Source organism: Castanea sativa, chromosome 1 (genome assembly GCF_040712315.1).
Source record: "Castanea sativa cultivar Marrone di Chiusa Pesio chromosome 1, ASM4071231v1".
In the NCBI taxonomy this organism is placed as follows: domain Eukaryota; kingdom Viridiplantae; phylum Streptophyta; class Magnoliopsida; order Fagales; family Fagaceae; genus Castanea; species Castanea sativa.
This window is the reverse complement of record NC_134013.1, coordinates 16,727,055-16,746,649: the sequence shown is the minus strand read 5'-3', so window position 1 is coordinate 16,746,649 and position 19,595 is coordinate 16,727,055. Positions and strand designations below refer to the sequence as shown.

General features: G+C 41.0%; 1 protein-coding gene across 1 annotated transcript; it reads right to left on the bottom strand.

Annotated features, from left to right (window-relative positions):
* LOC142629080 (auxin-induced protein 15A) lies at nucleotides 1–965 on the bottom strand. Its single transcript, XM_075803071.1, has one exon. The coding sequence runs from the start codon at nucleotides 839–841 to the stop codon at nucleotides 473–475; it is 369 nt and encodes a 122-aa protein (XP_075659186.1). The 5' UTR covers nucleotides 842–965; the 3' UTR covers nucleotides 1–472.
* Nucleotides 966–19,595: the final 18,630 nt, after the last annotated feature.

The following is a 19,595-nucleotide window of genomic DNA, read 5'->3' as shown; positions in this document are numbered from 1 at the left end:
TCTTCTTTTTTAACTGCTACAACCTCGCCTTTGTTCATCCATTCCTCTTGGAGGGGTGCCGAAGATTGCATCATTTGCAGCATCAGAAACTTACCTCTTGCATTGCGAGCACCACGGCTCACGCGCATCCTCGTGTCTTTGACATAGGACAACAGATATTGTGAGGTAATTCATTATTCACGCCCTTTCCATCATAATGATCTTCTACTTTGAAATTTCCATTAACCCGAAATTCGAAAGGAATTAATGCTGGTTGTTGTTTGTTAGCTCGTTGTATTTCGAGCATTAAATATTACAACAAAGTAATGTCAAAGAACATAGCAAGAATGTGTATTCAAGACAGAATATAATTCCCTATCTATAAAGAAAGTCCAAAAAATGAAAAAAAAAATTGATGACCCCCCAGAAAAAAGTAGAGAGAAACATGAATATACTTAGTGTATATATATATATGTATGTATGTATGTATGTGTTATTGATCAGCAGGTAAATGTGTGGCATTGGAGCTATAGAACTTGGAAATGAGATCAGGAAGTTCCATGTAATGGGCAGAGGGATTGCTGGTCTTAAGGAGGTGTAGAAGGTATTGGAAGAGATCGATATCGCAAACTATCCTCAAGGCTCCATCGTAGGAATACCCGAATTCTTCCTCAGAGAGCCGAAGCAAATTCTCGAACAGAGGATGGTTGAGGTAGTTTGCTTCCATCTCGAATTTGCAAACAATGTCTTTTCCAACGTTGACACGAACATGACCCTCCGGGACAGCGTCGTCTGATGAGGACTCTGATGGGAAGCTTTTAGCTCCACAGCACAACAGCTTCTTCACAATGCTACTCCTCATGGTTCTTCTCTTGATAAACCTCTACTTGTGCTTCTTCTTGTTCTTCTTTAACTATAAATCGATTTGGAGGAACAATCTCTTATCCTCTTGCTTTGTCTTTGGTTATGTACCTTGTGCTTTGTTCCTTAATGTAACTGATATATGAGATATCTCAAATACATAACGAGCGTACATATATAGAGCAAGAAGCAATTAATGAACTGCGTGCATGGTGTGCTGTTAAGTAAACGGAAAGGAAATATGGAATTAGAGGTGGAGCCCGCGGACGCGTTTGGCTGTCTGGCTGGCTGGCTGGCTTGGCTATCTGGGAAATGGGGAAAAAGCCGATTGAAGCTGTTCGTTTTAAGACAATCTGAATCTGGTTTACATTTTTTTTTTGGTGTGAAATTAACCGACATCCAATTGCAGCTTTATAATTATACTACCTTTACCTTTAGTTCAGTCCAAAAATTTAATGTCACGATATTTTTTATAATTTTTTTAAATAACAGTTAAATACTATATATCATGATTAGTATGTATATAATAAAGGGTCATATTAACGAATGACCTTAGGCATTAAATTTTTTGAGAATGACTTTAGGCATTAGTTAATAATCCATTTTATAAAGTTTTAACACCTCTTTTTATGAAAAATGAAAAAAATTGTCAAAACATTAATTGTTTTTTTTTTTCTTTTCCCATAAAAAATTTCTTTAATTAGACTATTAACTACAGTAGAAGTGAAACATAATTTATAGGTTACTATAAATAGTGTGTTAGACATGATTTGAGTTTTCTTTATATTGTATTGTGTCAGAATGAGGTGAGTGGCAAATCCTATATGAGATAGCGTTCTACATATTGTAGCACTGTACATGAAAATATAATTAATCAAATCATCATAATTTACTGTCTTACAAGTTATTAAAAAAGTTAAATAAAAAAAGAAAAAAATTCTAACCTTTTAACATTTCTTTTTGTCAAAAGAATAACATTTTCAATAAAAAGAAATGATAGTTAGTTAATTATACACCGTGTATATGAGACACATAATATCACATCAAAAAACACAATTTCAATTAAAATTATGAATCTATATTTTTAAATCATTGATTCACCCTTTCGCAATTATAAATAAAATTGTATTTTTAAATCACAATTCTATAAGTTGTGTATAGAAAAGTGCAACAAAGAGTATCTAATAAGTCATAAACAAGTGATGTCTCACTTATTTGTTTATAATGGGCATTCGCTATTGAGGCGCAATTTTACTCTGCCTTTTCATAAAGAAAGGAGACATTGGAAATGCATGGGGCAAGGAAGGAGCCAAGCTGATGAGTGCAGAACAGAGTACGGAGCTGAATTGATGTGCTGCCATTATTCGCATGGTAGATCCATGCATGATAAGATAATATTATTATAACAATTTGGCAACGAGGAAGGCACAAGGTGTGAACTTTTCAAAGTACAGAACTTGCTCAGGAGGAGAAAGCAACTTGATACGGAAGTCAGACCAGCCAGCTATAATAACCGCGTATGAAGCGGAACCTCAATTATTATCACCGCACTATCTCAGCTTCACTCAACAGTCAACATAGCAGGGCGGTGAGGCCACATTAAGGGCTCTAATCATCATTTCTATACGAACTAGTGAACTACACCGTATGAAAGGGATACATGTGTTGTCTGTATAAGTTGCTTAAATAAATAATACGATTGTCGAAAAGGCAATATCGTCATCATTCATTTCATAAGTCAAAAGTTGTGATTCATCACCCATGTGATCTAAAGTTCCTTAATTATTTATTACATAGTTTAAAATAAGAAACTCCCCCTACATTAATCATTTATGTGGTCAGTTAGAAGTTAGAACCGTTTGATTTGTTATCATTACACTCAATAATGAAACAGTTTGATGATCGAGACTAAGTTATATCATAAATGCATGCATGTAAACTTCGCAGGTATGAACATATATGATATTGGTTGGTGAGTGATGATGACTGACTATTTATTTAATTTATAGAATATATTAACAAACAAGTGCTCAATTGCACTTGTTAAGGAGGAATTAAACGGATTTCATTGCATTGAGAAGTAACAAAAAAATAAAATAAATGAATACCTTTTTAACTAAATATTATGTGATTCTCTAAAAAAAGCTCATTGATTATAATAAAAAACTTAACCTTAATCAATGTACTTCCACACTTGTTAATCAGACTCTTAATCTATTTACTGGTATGAAATAATATTTAGGTGAAACTATACTATTGGTCTTTAAAATTTACCCTGTGAGCGTAATTAGTCCTTCAAGTTTCAAGCAAACGCTATTAGTCTCTCAAATTTTAAAAATGTGTGGTACTAGTCCTTTGGTTAATTTCAGTTAAAAGTATTGCTTACATGGTTAATGGAATATTGAGTTGTCATTTTTTTTTATGATGTGGTATTTTTAATTGAAAATTACAAAATTATTTACAACTTGTACATCTTTTACAGTTTATTACATGTGCTTTTACAAACTGATAAGTGGCATATGAGTCATTATCTTTTTTCTTTTCTTTTTTTGCTAAAAAAATCTTAAGACTCTCCAATATCTTCTTGTGACCCAATCACTTCATCTTCCTTTCCTGCCATTATTCCAACTGTAAGTGTATAATTTGTACCCGATCCAATCACTAGATGGACCCAGGCCCAAAGAGTCTTATACAATGAAATTTGTAGAGTATGAGTTTGAAATCTAGGTTAGGGATATTGGAGAGTTGATAAACAGGCTAGAATGCCGCAATCTATGCAAGTAATAGATGAATATGACAAAAAACTCTCCTTGGACGTAAGCCGAGGACCACTTGTATTGCCTTTCTTTCTCTAAGCAAAAGATTACAATTGGTCTTTCAGTTTTTCCTTTTTTTTTTCTTCTTCATACTGCTCCTGTCCTCTTATATCCCTTTTCTTCTCTTCTTTTTCTCCCACGTGTAGCATAGATTTCCTCTTAGATACTTGTCCCATCCACCACCTTCTTGAAGTCTTCAAATAATAGCTAGAAGGCTGAATATTACTGTTCAGAGGTCATTTCTCCATTAATGCGGCCAGGGAGGTAGATGCAGGGCCTTTAATGCAGTGGTAGCAGCTTTTTTCCTCAGATATTTCTCACATGTTCCTCCTTCTAACGAGTGCTTGGATCACGCCTTTACCCAACAGATCTTCCAGAATTCTGTCTCTAAATCCTTTAGCACGTCTCATGGCCTTTACTGGGCCCGTCCGAGGAGATACTCCTCCTCGGACAATTCCTCTGCCCCTTGTAGCACGAACTGGCCTGTGGACCTCGAAGACTCTGATTGAACAGACTTATACCAACAAACCAGGCTCAAGACCCAAATGTGCATTTAAGCATTATTACCCCCCACAATAGCCCCTCAAAACTTCATTTTTCCCCCCATCCAAGGAGAGAAATGGAGTTTTGAACCAACAGCGCACCCTCCACACACTTTGCATACCGCCACACGTGTAGGGGTCCTTTCGTTCTTTTAAAACCGTCCTTGACGCTTCGAAACCAGGAACACTCGCATTAATGACTGCAAGTTACGTCTTGTTCCTCACGTTCAACGGTGAGATATGCATCCAACGGTCCGGGTTCACTCTAAAAATTTGGGTAGGATAATTCTGATTCGAGGCCGCCTCCCACACGCCAAAACGCCTAGGAAACCGAATCTCCATCCATCCTTTCAGAAATCAATCAAGTCTAAGAGTTACTCACTCTCTTTCCTCTCAAGAAGCTCGTGAAGAATCGCCTAACTATTTCCCGTAAGTTCTCAACTTCCTTTACTCATTTCTCCTCGGCTTCTGTCCTCGGCCACCAACTAGACCCCTCCCCTTCTCTAAACTTTCATTCTCACTCCCACAAAATGGGTAGATTTAAGTGTTTAGTAGATACCGACGTCGGTATGGAGGGTTTTCGGGCCAAATATCATATTCCCCAAGACGTAGGCTTGAGATATTGTCCAGTAGAAGCCATAGGTAACGCTAGAAGAGAGGGAGAAGTTATCATCCCCATAATCGCATTCCTAGAAGGTGGGATGACCCTTCCCATGAGAAACGTAACCAGCGAATACCTACGTAACCATAGGTTATGCCCAGATCAATGCACACCAAATGTTTAGAGTCTTAGGTTGTGTTGACGCTTTAAATGAACAAATGGGCCTGAACCTCACATGGCACGACGTCGTTTACATGTACGAGTGCCATAAACTTAAAAGCGTAGGATACTACCTTAAATCCAAATCTAGCATTGTTAGGCTCATATCCTGTCTTCCCAAATCCAACAAAGGCATGAAAAACGACTATCTTATCACCTCGAAAAACTGACGGTCCTCACTGCCCAGTTGAATGGGGAGACCCAGGTGTGACTCTATAGGAGTTAGATTCCCTAACCTGTGACTTAGTCCCATTAACTTTACCGTTGTTGGTTACATTGCGTATTACTACACCATTCTTTGATATTTATTGCTGATCTAACCATGCTCGTCTCCTCGGATGTTTTTCACAGATAAACAACACGTACGGCCGCGTCTAAGTCTTTGCAGCGTCGCGGACCTCAATTGCGTTCTTCTATCCAAAGTGTTTGTTAGTGAAGACCTATAAGTGAGAGCAGCCCATTTGATATTAGGATACGATCCTTTATCAGATGATTTCCAAGAGATTGACAACGTGATCACCACAAGAGACCAATGATGCAAAATGATAGATATTTCACGACGAGACTTTCTTTCTGACCACGAACTCCCGGACGACCCCTCCATTATCCTATACTCTCGCCCCATTGCAACAATTCCTCTCTCGACACATTTCCAAACAACAGCCATCCGAGAAGAACCTGCATCCTCGCAACAATCGTTGGACGAGGAAATTGACCAGTTTCGCCTTGAAGAAGTTGAGAGACCTCGAGAGGACCAACTCGTCATCCTCTCAGACGAAGAGCACGTGCCTGCAGAAACTTTTGGCATAAAGGGTTTAATAATAACACAACCCGACTCTAGCTCCGAGGAAGACGACATGTTTACTCTTAGGAAGCTGATGTCTAAGAGGGGCACGAAAGCCTCTAAAAAAGGCGCGGTTGAGTCATAGATCCCTCCCCCTCTGCCACCACCCCCTCCTCCCTCTGATCCTAAGATTCCCATTCTGGAGCCTAAGAAGAAGAGGAAAATGAGGCCAAGGAGGCAGATATGAAGAGGCAGAAGAAACTAAAGTAGCAACAACAACAACAAAAAGTAGGCAAAGGTAAGGGACGTGCCTCTTCGGTAGAGAGTGGGGAGAACTGTGACCTGGCCGAGGTACGACGTACACAGGCCAACTGGTCTCTCGAACTGAAGCTTGATGGGGCCCCAATCTCCTGCCAATCCAACATCTGGGCGTTCCAGCAAGGACACGCTCATCACCTGGCTGAGGCTTTGGAACGGCCTCTTCCCCTACCAAAGGACATGGATGCCCTAGACAAGATGACTCAACCACATCTTTTTTTCTCTCTCAAAAGGGACTTGGCTTTGGTGAGTGTCTCGTATTTACCCCCACCTTACTACTTTTATTACGTTTTAGCGAAAAATCGTTCATACGTACCTTGGATTCGTTTGAACAATAATGCATTTTTTTTAATAATTTAACGCAGGCCATACAAGAAGTCTTTGCTGCAGAAAAGTGGGTGGAAGACTCTCGGAAGAAGGCTGCAGCTGAACTTGAGGTCAGACAGGAGACCGAGAAGGTCTTAGGCCAAGCCCTTGCGGAGAACGAGAACCTAACCAAGCAGCTGACAGAGGAGAAGAGGGAGAGAGATGGTGCCGAGGCCAGCCTTAAAACGATGAAAACTCAGGTGGAGGAGCAATGTAAACTTCTACGTCAAAAGGACGAGGACTTGTCCAAAGCTCAACAAGAAAACTTTGACCTGAAGAAGGAGCTTGCTCGAGTTAGGGAAGAGGCTCGTGCCCTTAAGGAAAGCGTGGAGGCTGCCAAGAAGGCTGCTTACAAAGAAAGGGTTGAGGCGACAGAAAATCAATTGACAGAGGAGTTCGCCGAGCTATGCAGGGAGTACTGCCAACAAGTGTGGGCAGAAGCTCTAAATGTGGTAGGGATTCCCACGACTTCCGAGTTGAGGAAACCTGAGAACATTTGGCTTCCTCAGGACATCTAAGTGCTCGAAGAGCTTCCTTCTGTCGCACCTACCCACGAGACAGCACCTTCAACGCATCCATCCATGATTCCAGAGCCCATTCCAACTCCTAAAGAACCTGCTGGTTCTGACAAAGAGAAGGAACAAGGCGACGAAGCCGAGAAGCCTCCGAGCAAGAATGCCGAGCCCAATGTTCCTCCACTAGTGGCAAAAGATAAAGGGAAACAAGTTCAGACCTCATTCGAAGCGAAGCTAAAACAAACAGAGGAGGACAGCAAAGCAAAAGAGGTTACCAGCACATCCAAGCAGGACCCCCCACCAAGGTTTAAGACCTAGGCCAGTTAGGACTCCCTCCCCTTTTCTCATGTAATAATTTTTGTATTAGGGCTTTCATTTCCAGTGTATATCTTGACAAAATTAATGAGAAATTGGAAAAGTTTGATCTTCAACTGACTTTCAACCTTCAGTACAAAAATACTAATTCGCTTCTCCTTAGCGCAAAATTACATAAGTGGAACAATTAACTCCACCCCCTAATACATAGTAAAGTCTTTACAACATTTCGATTAGCAGTAACTTTAAATAAAAGTACATACACTTAGTATATATATGTAAATTATGCCTCAAAACCATAATATATGTAATACAGCAATACACAATCTAAAACTTAATTTAGCATTTAGTTTGGAGCATAAAGCAATCCATCAAACTTACTGTGGCTCATCAACACATCAACACTCATGAGATATGGTTTCTGCTAATTTTCCCGAAGTAGAGGGTCCGAGAACCCGACATAACTAAGTTTCTGTTTGATATTTAGCAATAGCGAATTAAAATGTTAATTTTCCCAAAGTAGAAGGTCCAAGGACCCGACATAACTAAGGTTCTGTTTAACACTCAATAAGATATCAATTTCCACGAGGTATGTGGTCCGAGGACCATGCATGACCAAGTTTCTGTTTGATATTTAGAAATAGCGAATTAAAATGTTAATTTTCCCAAAGTAGAAGGTCCGAGGACCCGACATAACTAAGGTTCTGTTTAACAATCAATAAGATATCAATTTCTATGAGGTATGTGGTCTGAGGACCATGCATGACCAAGTTTCTGTTTGATATTCGGAAATAGCGAATTGAAATGTTAATTTCCCCAAAGTAGAAGGTCCGAGGACCCGACATAACTAAGGTTCTATTTAACAATCAATAAGATATCAATTTCTACGAGGTATGTGGTCCGAGGATCATGCATGACTAAGTTTCTGTTTGATATTCGGAAATAACGAATTGAAATGTTAATTTCCCCAAAGTAGAAGGTCCGAAGACCTGACATAACTAAGGTTCTGTTTAACAATCAATAAGATATCAATTTCCACGAGGTATGTGGTCCGAGGACCATGCATGACCAAGTTTCTGTTTGATATTCGGAAATAACGAATTGAAATGTTAATTTTCCCAAAGTAGAAGGTCCGAGGACTCGACATAACTAAGGTTCTGTTTAACAATCAATAAGATATCAATTTTCACGAGGTATGTGGTCCGAGGACCATGCATAACCAAGTTTCTGTTTGATATTTAGAAATAGCGAATTGAAATGTTAATTTCCCCAAGGTAGAAGGTCCGAGGACCTGACATAATTAAGGTTCTGTTTAACAATCAATAAGATATCAATTTTCACGAGGTATGTGGTCCGAGGACCATGCATGACCAAGTTTCTGTTTGATATTCGTAATAAGTAAATCGAATTGTTACATAATGATAATTTGAAAAACGAACGACAAAAATGCTTTTCATTAATAATAATACCTTTTTAGGTTATTTACATTCCAAGGGCATTGTACAATTTTTTCATCTAGATCAGTTAAGCGACATGACCCTATGCCCGCTACAGAAATGATTCCGTATGGTCCTTCCTAATTTAGTGCTAGCTTTCCCCACACTAGATTTTTGGAAGTACCCATGACTTTCCTCAACACTAAATCCCCAGGCGCTAGTGGCCTTAGCTTAACATGAGCATCATATCATCGTTTGAGCTTCTGCTGATAATAAGTCATTTGGATCATGGCTGCCTCTCACCGTTCCTCAACCAGATCCAGGCTTTTCTCCAAGAGGCCATCGTTATTTCCCGGGATGAAAGAACTCATCCTTAATGTAGGAAACCTAGATTCCAAAGGTATCACCGCCTCAGCCCCGTAAGTCATGGAGAAGTCTGTTTCTCCAGTGGATCTTCACGGCGTAATCCGATATGTCCACAAAACGTGTGGCAATTCCTCTACCCATCTACCCTTTGCGTCATCCAGCCTCTTCTTAAGTCCACTAACTATAACTTTGTTAACGGCCTCGGCCTGATCATTTCCCTGAGGATAAGCTGGAGTGGAGTATCTATTTGTAATGCCCAAGTCATTACAATATTTCCTGAAAACTTTACTATCAAATTGCACGCCATTATCTGAAATAAGTATGCGAGGTACCCCAAATCTAGTGATAATGTTCTTCTAGATAAATTTCTTGGTGTCCATATCCCTAATATTTGATAAAGGCTCAGTTTCAACCCACTTGGTAAAGTAATCAGTTCCCACGAGTAGCCACCTTTTGTTTCCCACAGCCCTCGAAAAAGGCCCAATTATATCCAGTCCCTATTGAGTGAATGGCTAAGAACTAGACAAAGGATTAAGGACACCACCAGGCTGATGAATATTGGGAGCAAACCTCTAGCATTGGTCACATTTTCTTGCATAGTCCTAAGCTTCTCTATGCATATTGGGCCACCAATATCTTTGAGTCAGAGCTCTATGGGCTAAGGATCTCCCCCCAGTATGGCTTCCACAAATTCCCTCGTGCAATTCTTCCAAAAGTGCCTCCATCGCTTCAGGATGTACACATAGCAGGTCACATTGGTCACATTTTCTTGCGTAGTCCTGAGCTTCTCTTTGCATATTGGGCCACCAATATCCTTGAGTCAGAGCTCTATGGGCTAAGGATCTCCCCCCAGTATGGCTTCCACAAATTCCCTCAAGCAGTTCTTCCAAAAGTGCTTCCATCGCTTCAGGATGTACACATAGCAGGTATGGTCCAAAAAAGAAGCGTTTATACAGCTTCTAATCCTCGAACAACCAGAATCGAGGCACCTTTCGACGAATTTTATTTGCTTTAAACTTCTCCTTGGGCAGAACGTCGCTCTTTAGAAAAGAAACTACGGGATCCATCCAGCTAGGTCCGGGCCTTATCAGATGGATATGGATGGCACTTGTGGTGGTTAAAGTCGGTTTCAACAAGTCTTCGACGAGGATAATCCTAGGCAAACACTGAGCTGAGGACGTCGCCAAAGTGGCCAACGAGTCCGCATGCGTGTTTCCACTTCTAGAGACATGCGAAAGGATGAAAAAATCAAACTTGGATTGTAAACATTTGACCTGGGTCAGGTACTCTTGCATTCTTGGATCCCTAGCCTCCATGGTCCCCGTCACTTGGCCCACAACTAATTGAGAATCCGAGGACATATGAACTGCCTTTCCCCCATTCTCCGGACCATATCCATAACGACTAAGACAGCTTCGTACTCAGCCTCATTATTAGTGGCCGGGAACGCTAATCTCAATGATTTCTCAAAGGTAATTCCCTCAGGGGATACCAAAACAAGTCCAACGCCTGATCCCCTCTAGTTTGCCGCCCCATCAACATATGCTTTCCAAACTGGAGGCCCTTTGCACGTGATCATGCCAACTGATTTTTCATCCATGTGCGACTTCTTTGCAGTTTCTCCTAACTATGGTTCAGCGAACTTACCACCAAATCAGTGAGAACCTAGCCCTTCATCGAGATGCGCGACATATATTTGATATTGAAAGCTCCCAGAATAGTTCCTTACTTGGCTACCTTCCCCGAGTAGTTAGCACTTCGTAATACTGACTTGAGAGGTAGTTAAGTCAAAACCACGACGGTGTGGGATTGGAAGTAGTGAGGAAGCTTTCGTGTAGCATGGACTACGGCTAGAATTGCCTTCTCCAAAGGCAAATAACGCACCTCAGCTTCATTCAAAGATTTACTAACATTATAAACTGGTGTTTGTACTCCAATGTCGTCCCTTATCAGAACCAAGCTGACTGCATGGATAGCTATAGCTTGGTATGCAAACAGGATTTCATCGACCTCCGGCCGAGACATGATGGGTGGCCGGGAAAGATATTCCTTAAGTTGCTGAAAAGCTAAAGCGCACTCCTCGGACCATTGGAATCCTATCCACTTATTTAACAATTGAAAAAAAGGTCTACACCTATCAGCGGACTGAGAGATAAACCTGCTGAGAGCAACAGTCATCCCGGTCAATTTTTGAACTTCCTTCGGATTCCGAGGTGGTTGCAAGCCCTGAATGGCTCTGACCTGTGCTGGATTTACCTCTATTCCTCTATGAGTCACCATGTAGCCTAGGAACTTTCCGGAGCCCACCCCAAAAGAACACTTTGAGGCGTTAAGGCGCAGCTTGTACTTCCTAAATGTTTGAAAGGTGTCGTCCAAATCTTTCACATGCATAGGTATTGTCTTACTCTTCACTACCATATCATCCACATATACCTTAATGGTCTTCCCAAGCTGTGATTCGAACATCCAGGTTATCATCCTTTGGTAAGTAGCCCCTGCATTTTTCAAACCGAATGGCATCACCTTATAGTGATAATTCCCCGTAGGAGTAATGAAGGCAGTCTTCTCCTGATCACCCAACGCCAAAGGTATTTGGTGATAACCTTGGAAGGCGTCCAAAAAACTCATCCGAGGATGCCCAATTGTAGCATCCACTAGCTGATCGATGCGAGATATCGGGAACGAGTTTTTTGGGCAAGCTTCGTTCAGGTCTGTGAAGTCCACACATACTCTCCACTTTCCGCTCTTCTTTTTTACTACGACAGTGTGCGCCAACCATTCTGGGTAGAAAACTTCTTTAATAGCCCCAGCCCTTTTGAGCTTGAGCACCTCTTCCTTGACGGCCTTGGCATGTTCTTTCGAAGAACGCCGAGGTAGTTGCCTCTTGGGAATAACGGAAGGGTTAACGTTCAAATGATGGCAAATAAAACCTGAGTCAACCCCCGGAGCCTCATAGGGATCCCATGCAAAAACATCGATATTGTTTTTCAAAAACATCATCAATTCCATCTTCTCTTGGTGTGGTAGCCGTATCCCAACTTGAAAGAACCTTTCGGGGTCATCATTTATGAGAAATCTTTTCAACTCTACACACGTGGCCTTGTCTGCTGTCACCGCACCGGGCACATCCAGAGTTGTTAATTGCTATAAGTCTTCCACAGCCGAGGTCGAGGATTCTGATTCGGCTTAATGCAGCACTGCGGCCGATATGCATTGCCTTGCTACTGATTGGCTACCAAGAATTTCTTCAATCAATCCACCCAAGGAAAATTTCACTTTAACATGTAAAGTCGAGGGGACAGCACCCAAAGCATGCAGCCAAGGCCTGGCGACGATGGCCGTGTATGGAGAATATGCGTCAACCATAATGAAATCTACATCGACCGTTTCCGGGCCCCACTGTACGGGCAAATGAATTTTTCCCTTTGGTATGATAGCCTTCTCTTCAAAGCTTATCAACGGCGAATCATAAGGAGTGAGATCCTCCAGCTCTAACTTAAGCCCCTTGAATAAGTCAGGGTACATAATATCCGCACCGCTACCCTGATCGACCATCATCCTCTTGACATCATAATTCCCTATCCTCAATGTGACCACCAGGGCATCGTCATGTGGTTGAATAGTCACAACCTTATCCTCATCAGAGAATCCCAAAATAGGCGTACTCCCTTTGATCCTCTTCAGCCTCGAGCCAGACTCCTCGGCCTGGGAATGTGACACCGCCATCACCCTTGTAGGACAGGAACCGGTCCTGCCAGGTGCAGCAAAGATGACATTAATCGTTCCCAAGGGCGGTCGAGATGAGTTGTTCTTCTGATTATTTGAACCCGAATGATTTCCTTGTCCGTTGGGTTGATACAGGTGCTACTTCAATTTTTCCTCACTAACAAGCTGCTCTAAATGGTTCCAAAGGGTCCGACAATTCTCGGTAGTATGACCCACATCCTGATGACACTGGCAAAAGAGGTTTTGATTCCGTTTCGTAGGGTCCCCCGCCATCTTACTGGGCCACTTGAAGTAGGGTTCCTTGCAGACTTTCTCCAACAATTGGTGCACTGGTTCTCGGAATACGGTATTAACTACTTGAGGAGTGGCTGAACCAGATTGCCTAGAGAAATCTCTCCTCGGCTTATTGTTATGGTACCTGTCTGACCTGAAATCCCTTCTCTCCTGAGGGAAAACCTTCTCCTTACCCTTACCTTGTTGTTGATCTTCCTCAACCCTTTTGTACTCGTCGATGCAATCCATGAGGCGACGTACACTCCGCACGGACTTTTTGGTCAGAGATTTCCTTAAATCGTGATCAGTTGGGAGGCCTACTTTGAAAGTGTTAATCGCCACTTCGTCAAAATCACCGTCGATTTCATTAAACATTTCCCAGTATCTGTTAGAATACGCTTTCAAAGTGTCACCCTCCCTCATGGCCATGGATAACAATGAGTCCAAAGTCCGAGGGACTCTGCTGCATGTAATGAATCGAGTCGCAAATGTCCTAGTGAGTTCCATGAAAGAATCGACAGACCCCGGCTTTAGTCCGTTAAACCATCTCATAGCAACAGATCCCAGGCTAGAGGGAAAGACTTTGCATATCAAGGTTTCATTCTGAGAATGTACCGCCATCCTCTAATTAAAATGGCTCACGTGTTCGACTGGGTCTGTCCTGCCATTATAGATGGTGAAGGTGGGCTAAGTGAACCACCGTGGGAGCCTTCTCTTTTCGATCCTGCATGAGAAGGGTGACTTGGAGAGTTGGTGCAACGCTCGGCTCATAGCATCGTTTCCCAAGCCCCTGGAGGGAAACTTCTTATGCTTACGACTTGGAAGTTCATCCTTCTCGTAAGAGAAGGTTTCGCTAGGGGAAGTCCTGGACCTTGGACTGTAACTACTTCCCTAGGACCCCCCAGAGGAAGGATTGGACGGAGGTGAAGCCCACCTTCGTCTGACACGGCGTAGCTTTTTCTTAAGGTGGTCAACCTCCCTCTGCATGGCTTTGGCATCATCCTCATGGGCGGCCCTGCTTCCACCACGCGAATAGCTTGCATCAAGGTGTACTGTATGCACACTTCCCTCTCGATCCCTCCGACGCTCAAGACGCTCAAAATGATCTTCGCGCTGGGACCCCTGAACTCTGCATGAAGCGAACCTAAGCCTGCCATGATGTTCCAATTCCTTCAACACTAGATCCCCACAAACGACGCCAATTGTAAGTGCACAATTTGTACCCGGTACAATCACTAGATGAACCCAGGCTCAAAGAGTCTTATACAATGAAATTTGTAGAATATGGGTTTGAAATCTAGGTTAGGGATATTGGAGAGTTGATAAAAAAGCTAGAATGCCGCAATCTATGCAAGTAATAGATGAATATGACAAAAAACTCTCCTCGGACGTAAGCCGAGGACCACTTGTATTGCCTTTCTTTCTCTAAGCAAAAGATTACAATTGGTCTTTTAGTTTTTCCTTTTTTTTCTTCTTCATACCGCTCTTGTCCTCTTATATCCCTCTTCTTCTCTTCTTTTTCTCCCACGTGTAGCACATATTTTTCTCTTAGATACTTGTCTTATCCACCACCTTCTTGAAGTCTTCAAATAATAGCTGGAAGGCTGAATATTACTGTTCAGATGTCATTTCTCCTTTAATGCAGCCAAGGAGGTAGATGCAGGGCCTTTAATGCGGTGGTAGCAGCTTTTTTCCTCAGATATTTCTCACACGTTCCTCCTTCTAACGAGTGCTTGGATCACGCCTTTACCCAATAGATTTTCCAGAATTCTGTCTCTAAATCCTTTAGCACGTCCCATGGCCTTTACTGGGCCCATTCGAGGAGTATCTCCTCCTCGGACAATTCCTCTGCCCCTTGTAGCGCGAACTGGTCTATGGACCTCGAAGACTCTGATTGAACAGACTTATACCAACAAACCAGGCCCAAGGCCCAAATGTGCATTTAAGCATTTTTACCCCCCACACCAACCATTGTGGCTGCAACTGTCGTCACTATCACCACCGCTCTTCCTCTGCTGTAGCGACTCCTCCAAATGGCCTTCATTGCCACTGCAACAGCCAACACAAGCTCTGTCCTTCGCCATTCTCCATGAATGTCCATCGACTGCTTATCTCCTAAAGATCTTTATGTTTCTTTGTTCAAATTTGTTTCCAAAGGATCCATAAATAAGATGAAAAACATGTTTAAATTTATTTCATTATAAATCTTCAAATGTTTGAAGTATTATATTCAAGTTTTATTTTCCTTAAAAAAAATAAGAAATTGGTCCTTTTTCTTTTTTTGCCATGAACCAATGGTAGTCACTGTGGGAATCTTTATTGCCTATCACTTTTGTTGCTCTCAAAATATTTGTTGGTTTCTTGCTCCTGACACTAGACTACTCTCGTTAACAAGAGAGGATTTGTGGCCAATCAATTTAGATTAGAAAGAGAGTTACGTAAAAGACTTTGTATCCTTAAAGGCAATTCTCTTCAACTCATATTTGGATTTTTGTTAAGAGAGTTTCCAGTAAATTATTGTTGGCTTTAAGGTGGTCCGGCCACTTGATTAGAAAATTGGAAAATTGTGAAGAGAAGAAAGGGAAAATAGGGGAGGAGAGATTGAGGGGCTGAAGCCAATCCTATCTTCTTCTTCTTTTTTTTCTTTTTTTTGGCATAAGAATAAATAAAATCCAATTAAAGATTACATGGCAACTTTATAATTAAATAGTTGATATAGCATAGGACACTTAAGTTGCCATGTAGTTTATAAGTGCATGCAATAAAATTATAAATGTCATGTCACTTTTCTGTTAATCACATAAGCAATATTTTTAACAGAAGTTGATCGAAGGACTAGTACCACTCATTTTTTAAGGATTAATAGTGCTCATTTGAAACTTAAGGGACCAATTGCGCTCATAGGGTAAACTTCAGAACCAATATTGTAATTTCGCCTAATATTTACTACCATAAATACATGGTGATTGCCATCAATTGGTTGGTTTCACCTTAAACTGAATCAATCACCTAGGGGAAGACACCAAAACACAGTTAGAAAACTAAAGTTAATTATTAAGCTCACAAACTATTTGATATGAATGTAATTGATGTTACCTTAACGAGATAATAAATGAATATTTGAATTATTTCTTATAATCGGTAACATATTAGTTTATTATACTTTATACCTATGTTATAAAATTATAGTATCCCTATCATCACTTGTTTTTGTATTGCTACTTGCACAACAAATTGCATAAAGTTTTATTTTTACAATATTAGGTGATAGATGAGTTTAATATCACTTCGATTATTACTTACAGTTTTAGTGCTTTACAATACACTAATTGCCACTTCAGCACAGCAATTATGAAAATTATTGTGTCCTTGGCTTATTATTGTAAATGAGCAAGTCAGTCAATTCTTGGTCATAAAACAGCCAGCAAAGTAGGTCGTAACTGTAACTGATGAGTGTCAACTTTCCATACAAGCAAGAATTATCAATTATCATGAAGAAAACCAATTTTAACTCGAAAAAAGGGACACCAATAAATAAATGGAGGAAATTAGCTAATGGATGACTTGTCCTCCTATTATGTCTCTCCTCTCTCTCATAATTAAATCTCTCTTTTGGGGGAAAGGGGCTTTAATTCTTTTTTTTTTTTTCATTCCATCGTTTCAATCTTGTACGGGTGAAAAACAAACAATAGTACAATTCTTCTTAAGGTGGCTGGGCTTTAATTTGGGCCTACAGGGCTGGAAACAGAGACCTTAGGCTTTATGAGCTCATTATTTAGGGAGTGTCAGGTATATTATTTCAAACAACAATTTTTAAATAATATTACATGTATTTTCACACTTTTTACCCATATATATTTTCAAAAAATCTTTTAAATTTGAAAACTGTTGTTTACACACACGTACTAAACGGGCCTTAAGTATTTAGGACTAGCCCATGGAAAAGAACAGCCTTCGGTCATCCTGCTCCATTCCTTCTAGTACAACACTCAGAAATTTGGGTAATTATTAATATTTTCAGAATATTATACATACGTACTCCCTCTCGTATAACTATAGGTCTTATTAATTAAATTTATAGTAGGACCAACAATTCATGTGAAATGAAGAAGTATTTATGTTACTTCCAAAGTATTCAATAATTTTCCCTGAAATTGATACCAAGATTCCAAAAGTTTACTTGATAATTTTTTACTTGATTCGATAAAAAAAGGAAAAAAAAAAAACAATTAGGACCAACTATTAAGAATCAATTTTGTGATTTTTATCACTACTACTAGCGAATCTACAATTTAGACACGCAATTATCGCCGTAAAGATCTCTAGGATTGAAGATGAGAGAGTCCGACGAGATAGTGGAAAGGGTAGAGTCTCAACTGTAGAGAGTGTTTATTGTTTAGAGGCTTTTTTTTTTTTTTTTTGGTACAACAGACTAGCCACACTAAAAACCCATAGTCAATTCAAAACCCATCTTTTCAGCCCAACGTCCATGAAAATAATTAAATAAACACCACATCTTGTTCAAATAGGTTTCACCAAATTAATCTCTAAGGGTGTGTTTGTTTGGAGGTGAAATAGAATGTATGGAAAACTTTAGAAAGAAAATGAAATGGAAAACTTTTTTGGAGTGTGTTTGATTAGGTGGAAAGGAAGAAAAATAAATAGTAGAGCTCGGGTGCTTTCTCTCCAAAATAAAGAGAAAAATAAAGGGAGAAAATGAGGTTGCTTAATGGACGAAAATGCCCATGTGCACTTACACATTGCCTTCTTTTTTTTTTTTTTCATGGGCACTTGCCAATGCCATTTTTTTTTTCCTTTTCCTTTCCTAGGCTCGTTGCCTTTGCCATTTTTTTTTTTGGATTTCCTAGGATGTGGGTGTGACAGCTGTTTTTTTTTTTTTTAACTAGACATGATTTTTTTTTAATAAATTGGATGATTGTTGTAGATGCTCATTTGTTAGAAACCCAGCAGGAGGAAATGCCCAAAAGACATGGGTAGAATAGAGTAGGATAGAAATACCATTAAAGCCCGAGTGGCAGGAATAATGGATCATGGGTCCGTAAAGCAAGCAAATGGACCTTGAAGAAGTAAATGGGCCTAAGACGGCTCGGAAGAAAGAAATAACAAACACATGGGCTGTATGGATGTAGAAAAGTGAGAATGGGTCACGGCTATCACAACAGGCCCAAGGCAATGTAAATAAAGAAAGTAAAGGGCAATAGAGAATCCATGAGCCCCAAGGATAAAGTAAGAAGCACTTGGGCCAAGGAAGCCCAAGGAGTTAGTAAAAGCCCATGAGAAATATAGAATTAGAAAGGGCCAAGGTTGCCTCAAGAAAGTAAATGGGCCGAGGATGCCCAAAGGAAAGTAGGCGGGACGAGGGAGCCCGCAAGTAGTAAAGGGCCCAATGAGTTTATTGGGCCATCAGAGAAGGAATGAACAGTGAAGCCCAACGGCCTTGGGTCAAGCAAACCTCACGGCAGGCATAACAGAGTGGTGTGGCAGGAAACAAATAACAAGGGCTGAGAATAAAAGCATGGAATAGCCCACAATCGGGCAAGGCCCGGCCCCTAAAAGAAGCAAGCCATAAATGAGAAGTTAGGGAAAGTAGCTCATGCCATAAGAAGTCAAAGATGAACGGCAGACTGGGCAAATTGACCTTCAGACCGCAGCAGACACATGAGCAGCGGACATAATTTGGGATGGGCATGGAGGTAAGGCACACGCAAGGCTCAGGCACCACTAGCCTGTACCCAGCCAATACAGGAAGTGGTGAGGTCATGGGTCAGAGGTAAGAGGGTATGGTTTGGCGGTGGGGAGGGGGGAAAACCCATTTTCGTGTTTCCTGCTCAAGCTCTTTTGGCGGCAATATCCTGCTGGGATGACATACTACCCAAAAGAGGCAAAGTTGAGTTGAAACCACTAGGTGCATGCCATGAGGGACGGAGAGAATGAGAGTACTTACACCATGGCAGGTGAGAGTGTCACGACAAACAAGTAAACAAAAGAACCTTCTTTGTTTGGTGAGGTGAAGTGGCGCGACCAGTGCAGGTAAGTGGCTTTGGCTAGCTGACTGACCAGTCAATGATGGTCGGCAAGGACACCCGCACCAGACAAAAATGGTTAAGGGCTAAAATGGTAAAAGCCAAGCACGACTGGCACTATATAAAGGGCCTTTGCTGTGCACGGCAGGAAGGAGGAACCTCTGGGAAGATAATCGCCAGAATTAAAAAGATAGCAAGAGTAATAAAACCAAAGAAAAAGAAAGAAAGAAGTAAGAGAGAATAGAGAGGAAGGAACGAGGGAACAGAGAGAAGAGTAGTAGGCATGCACCGAATGGGTCAATCTCCCTCTCCCTCTCCAACCCATACTCTCTGGTAACAGAGAATGATCTCGTTAAAATACAAGTCATTTAGGCCCGCCCCTTCAAAGTAGCTAATTTCCCATTTCATAGAGATTAGTCGTATTGAAGAGGTGA

Bases quoted from the DNA above. Each gene is read 5' to 3' on its own strand.
- LOC142629080 (XM_075803071.1), bottom strand. From the start codon at position 841: ATGAGGAGTAGCATTGTGAAGAAGCTGTTGTGCTGTGGAGCTAAAAGC.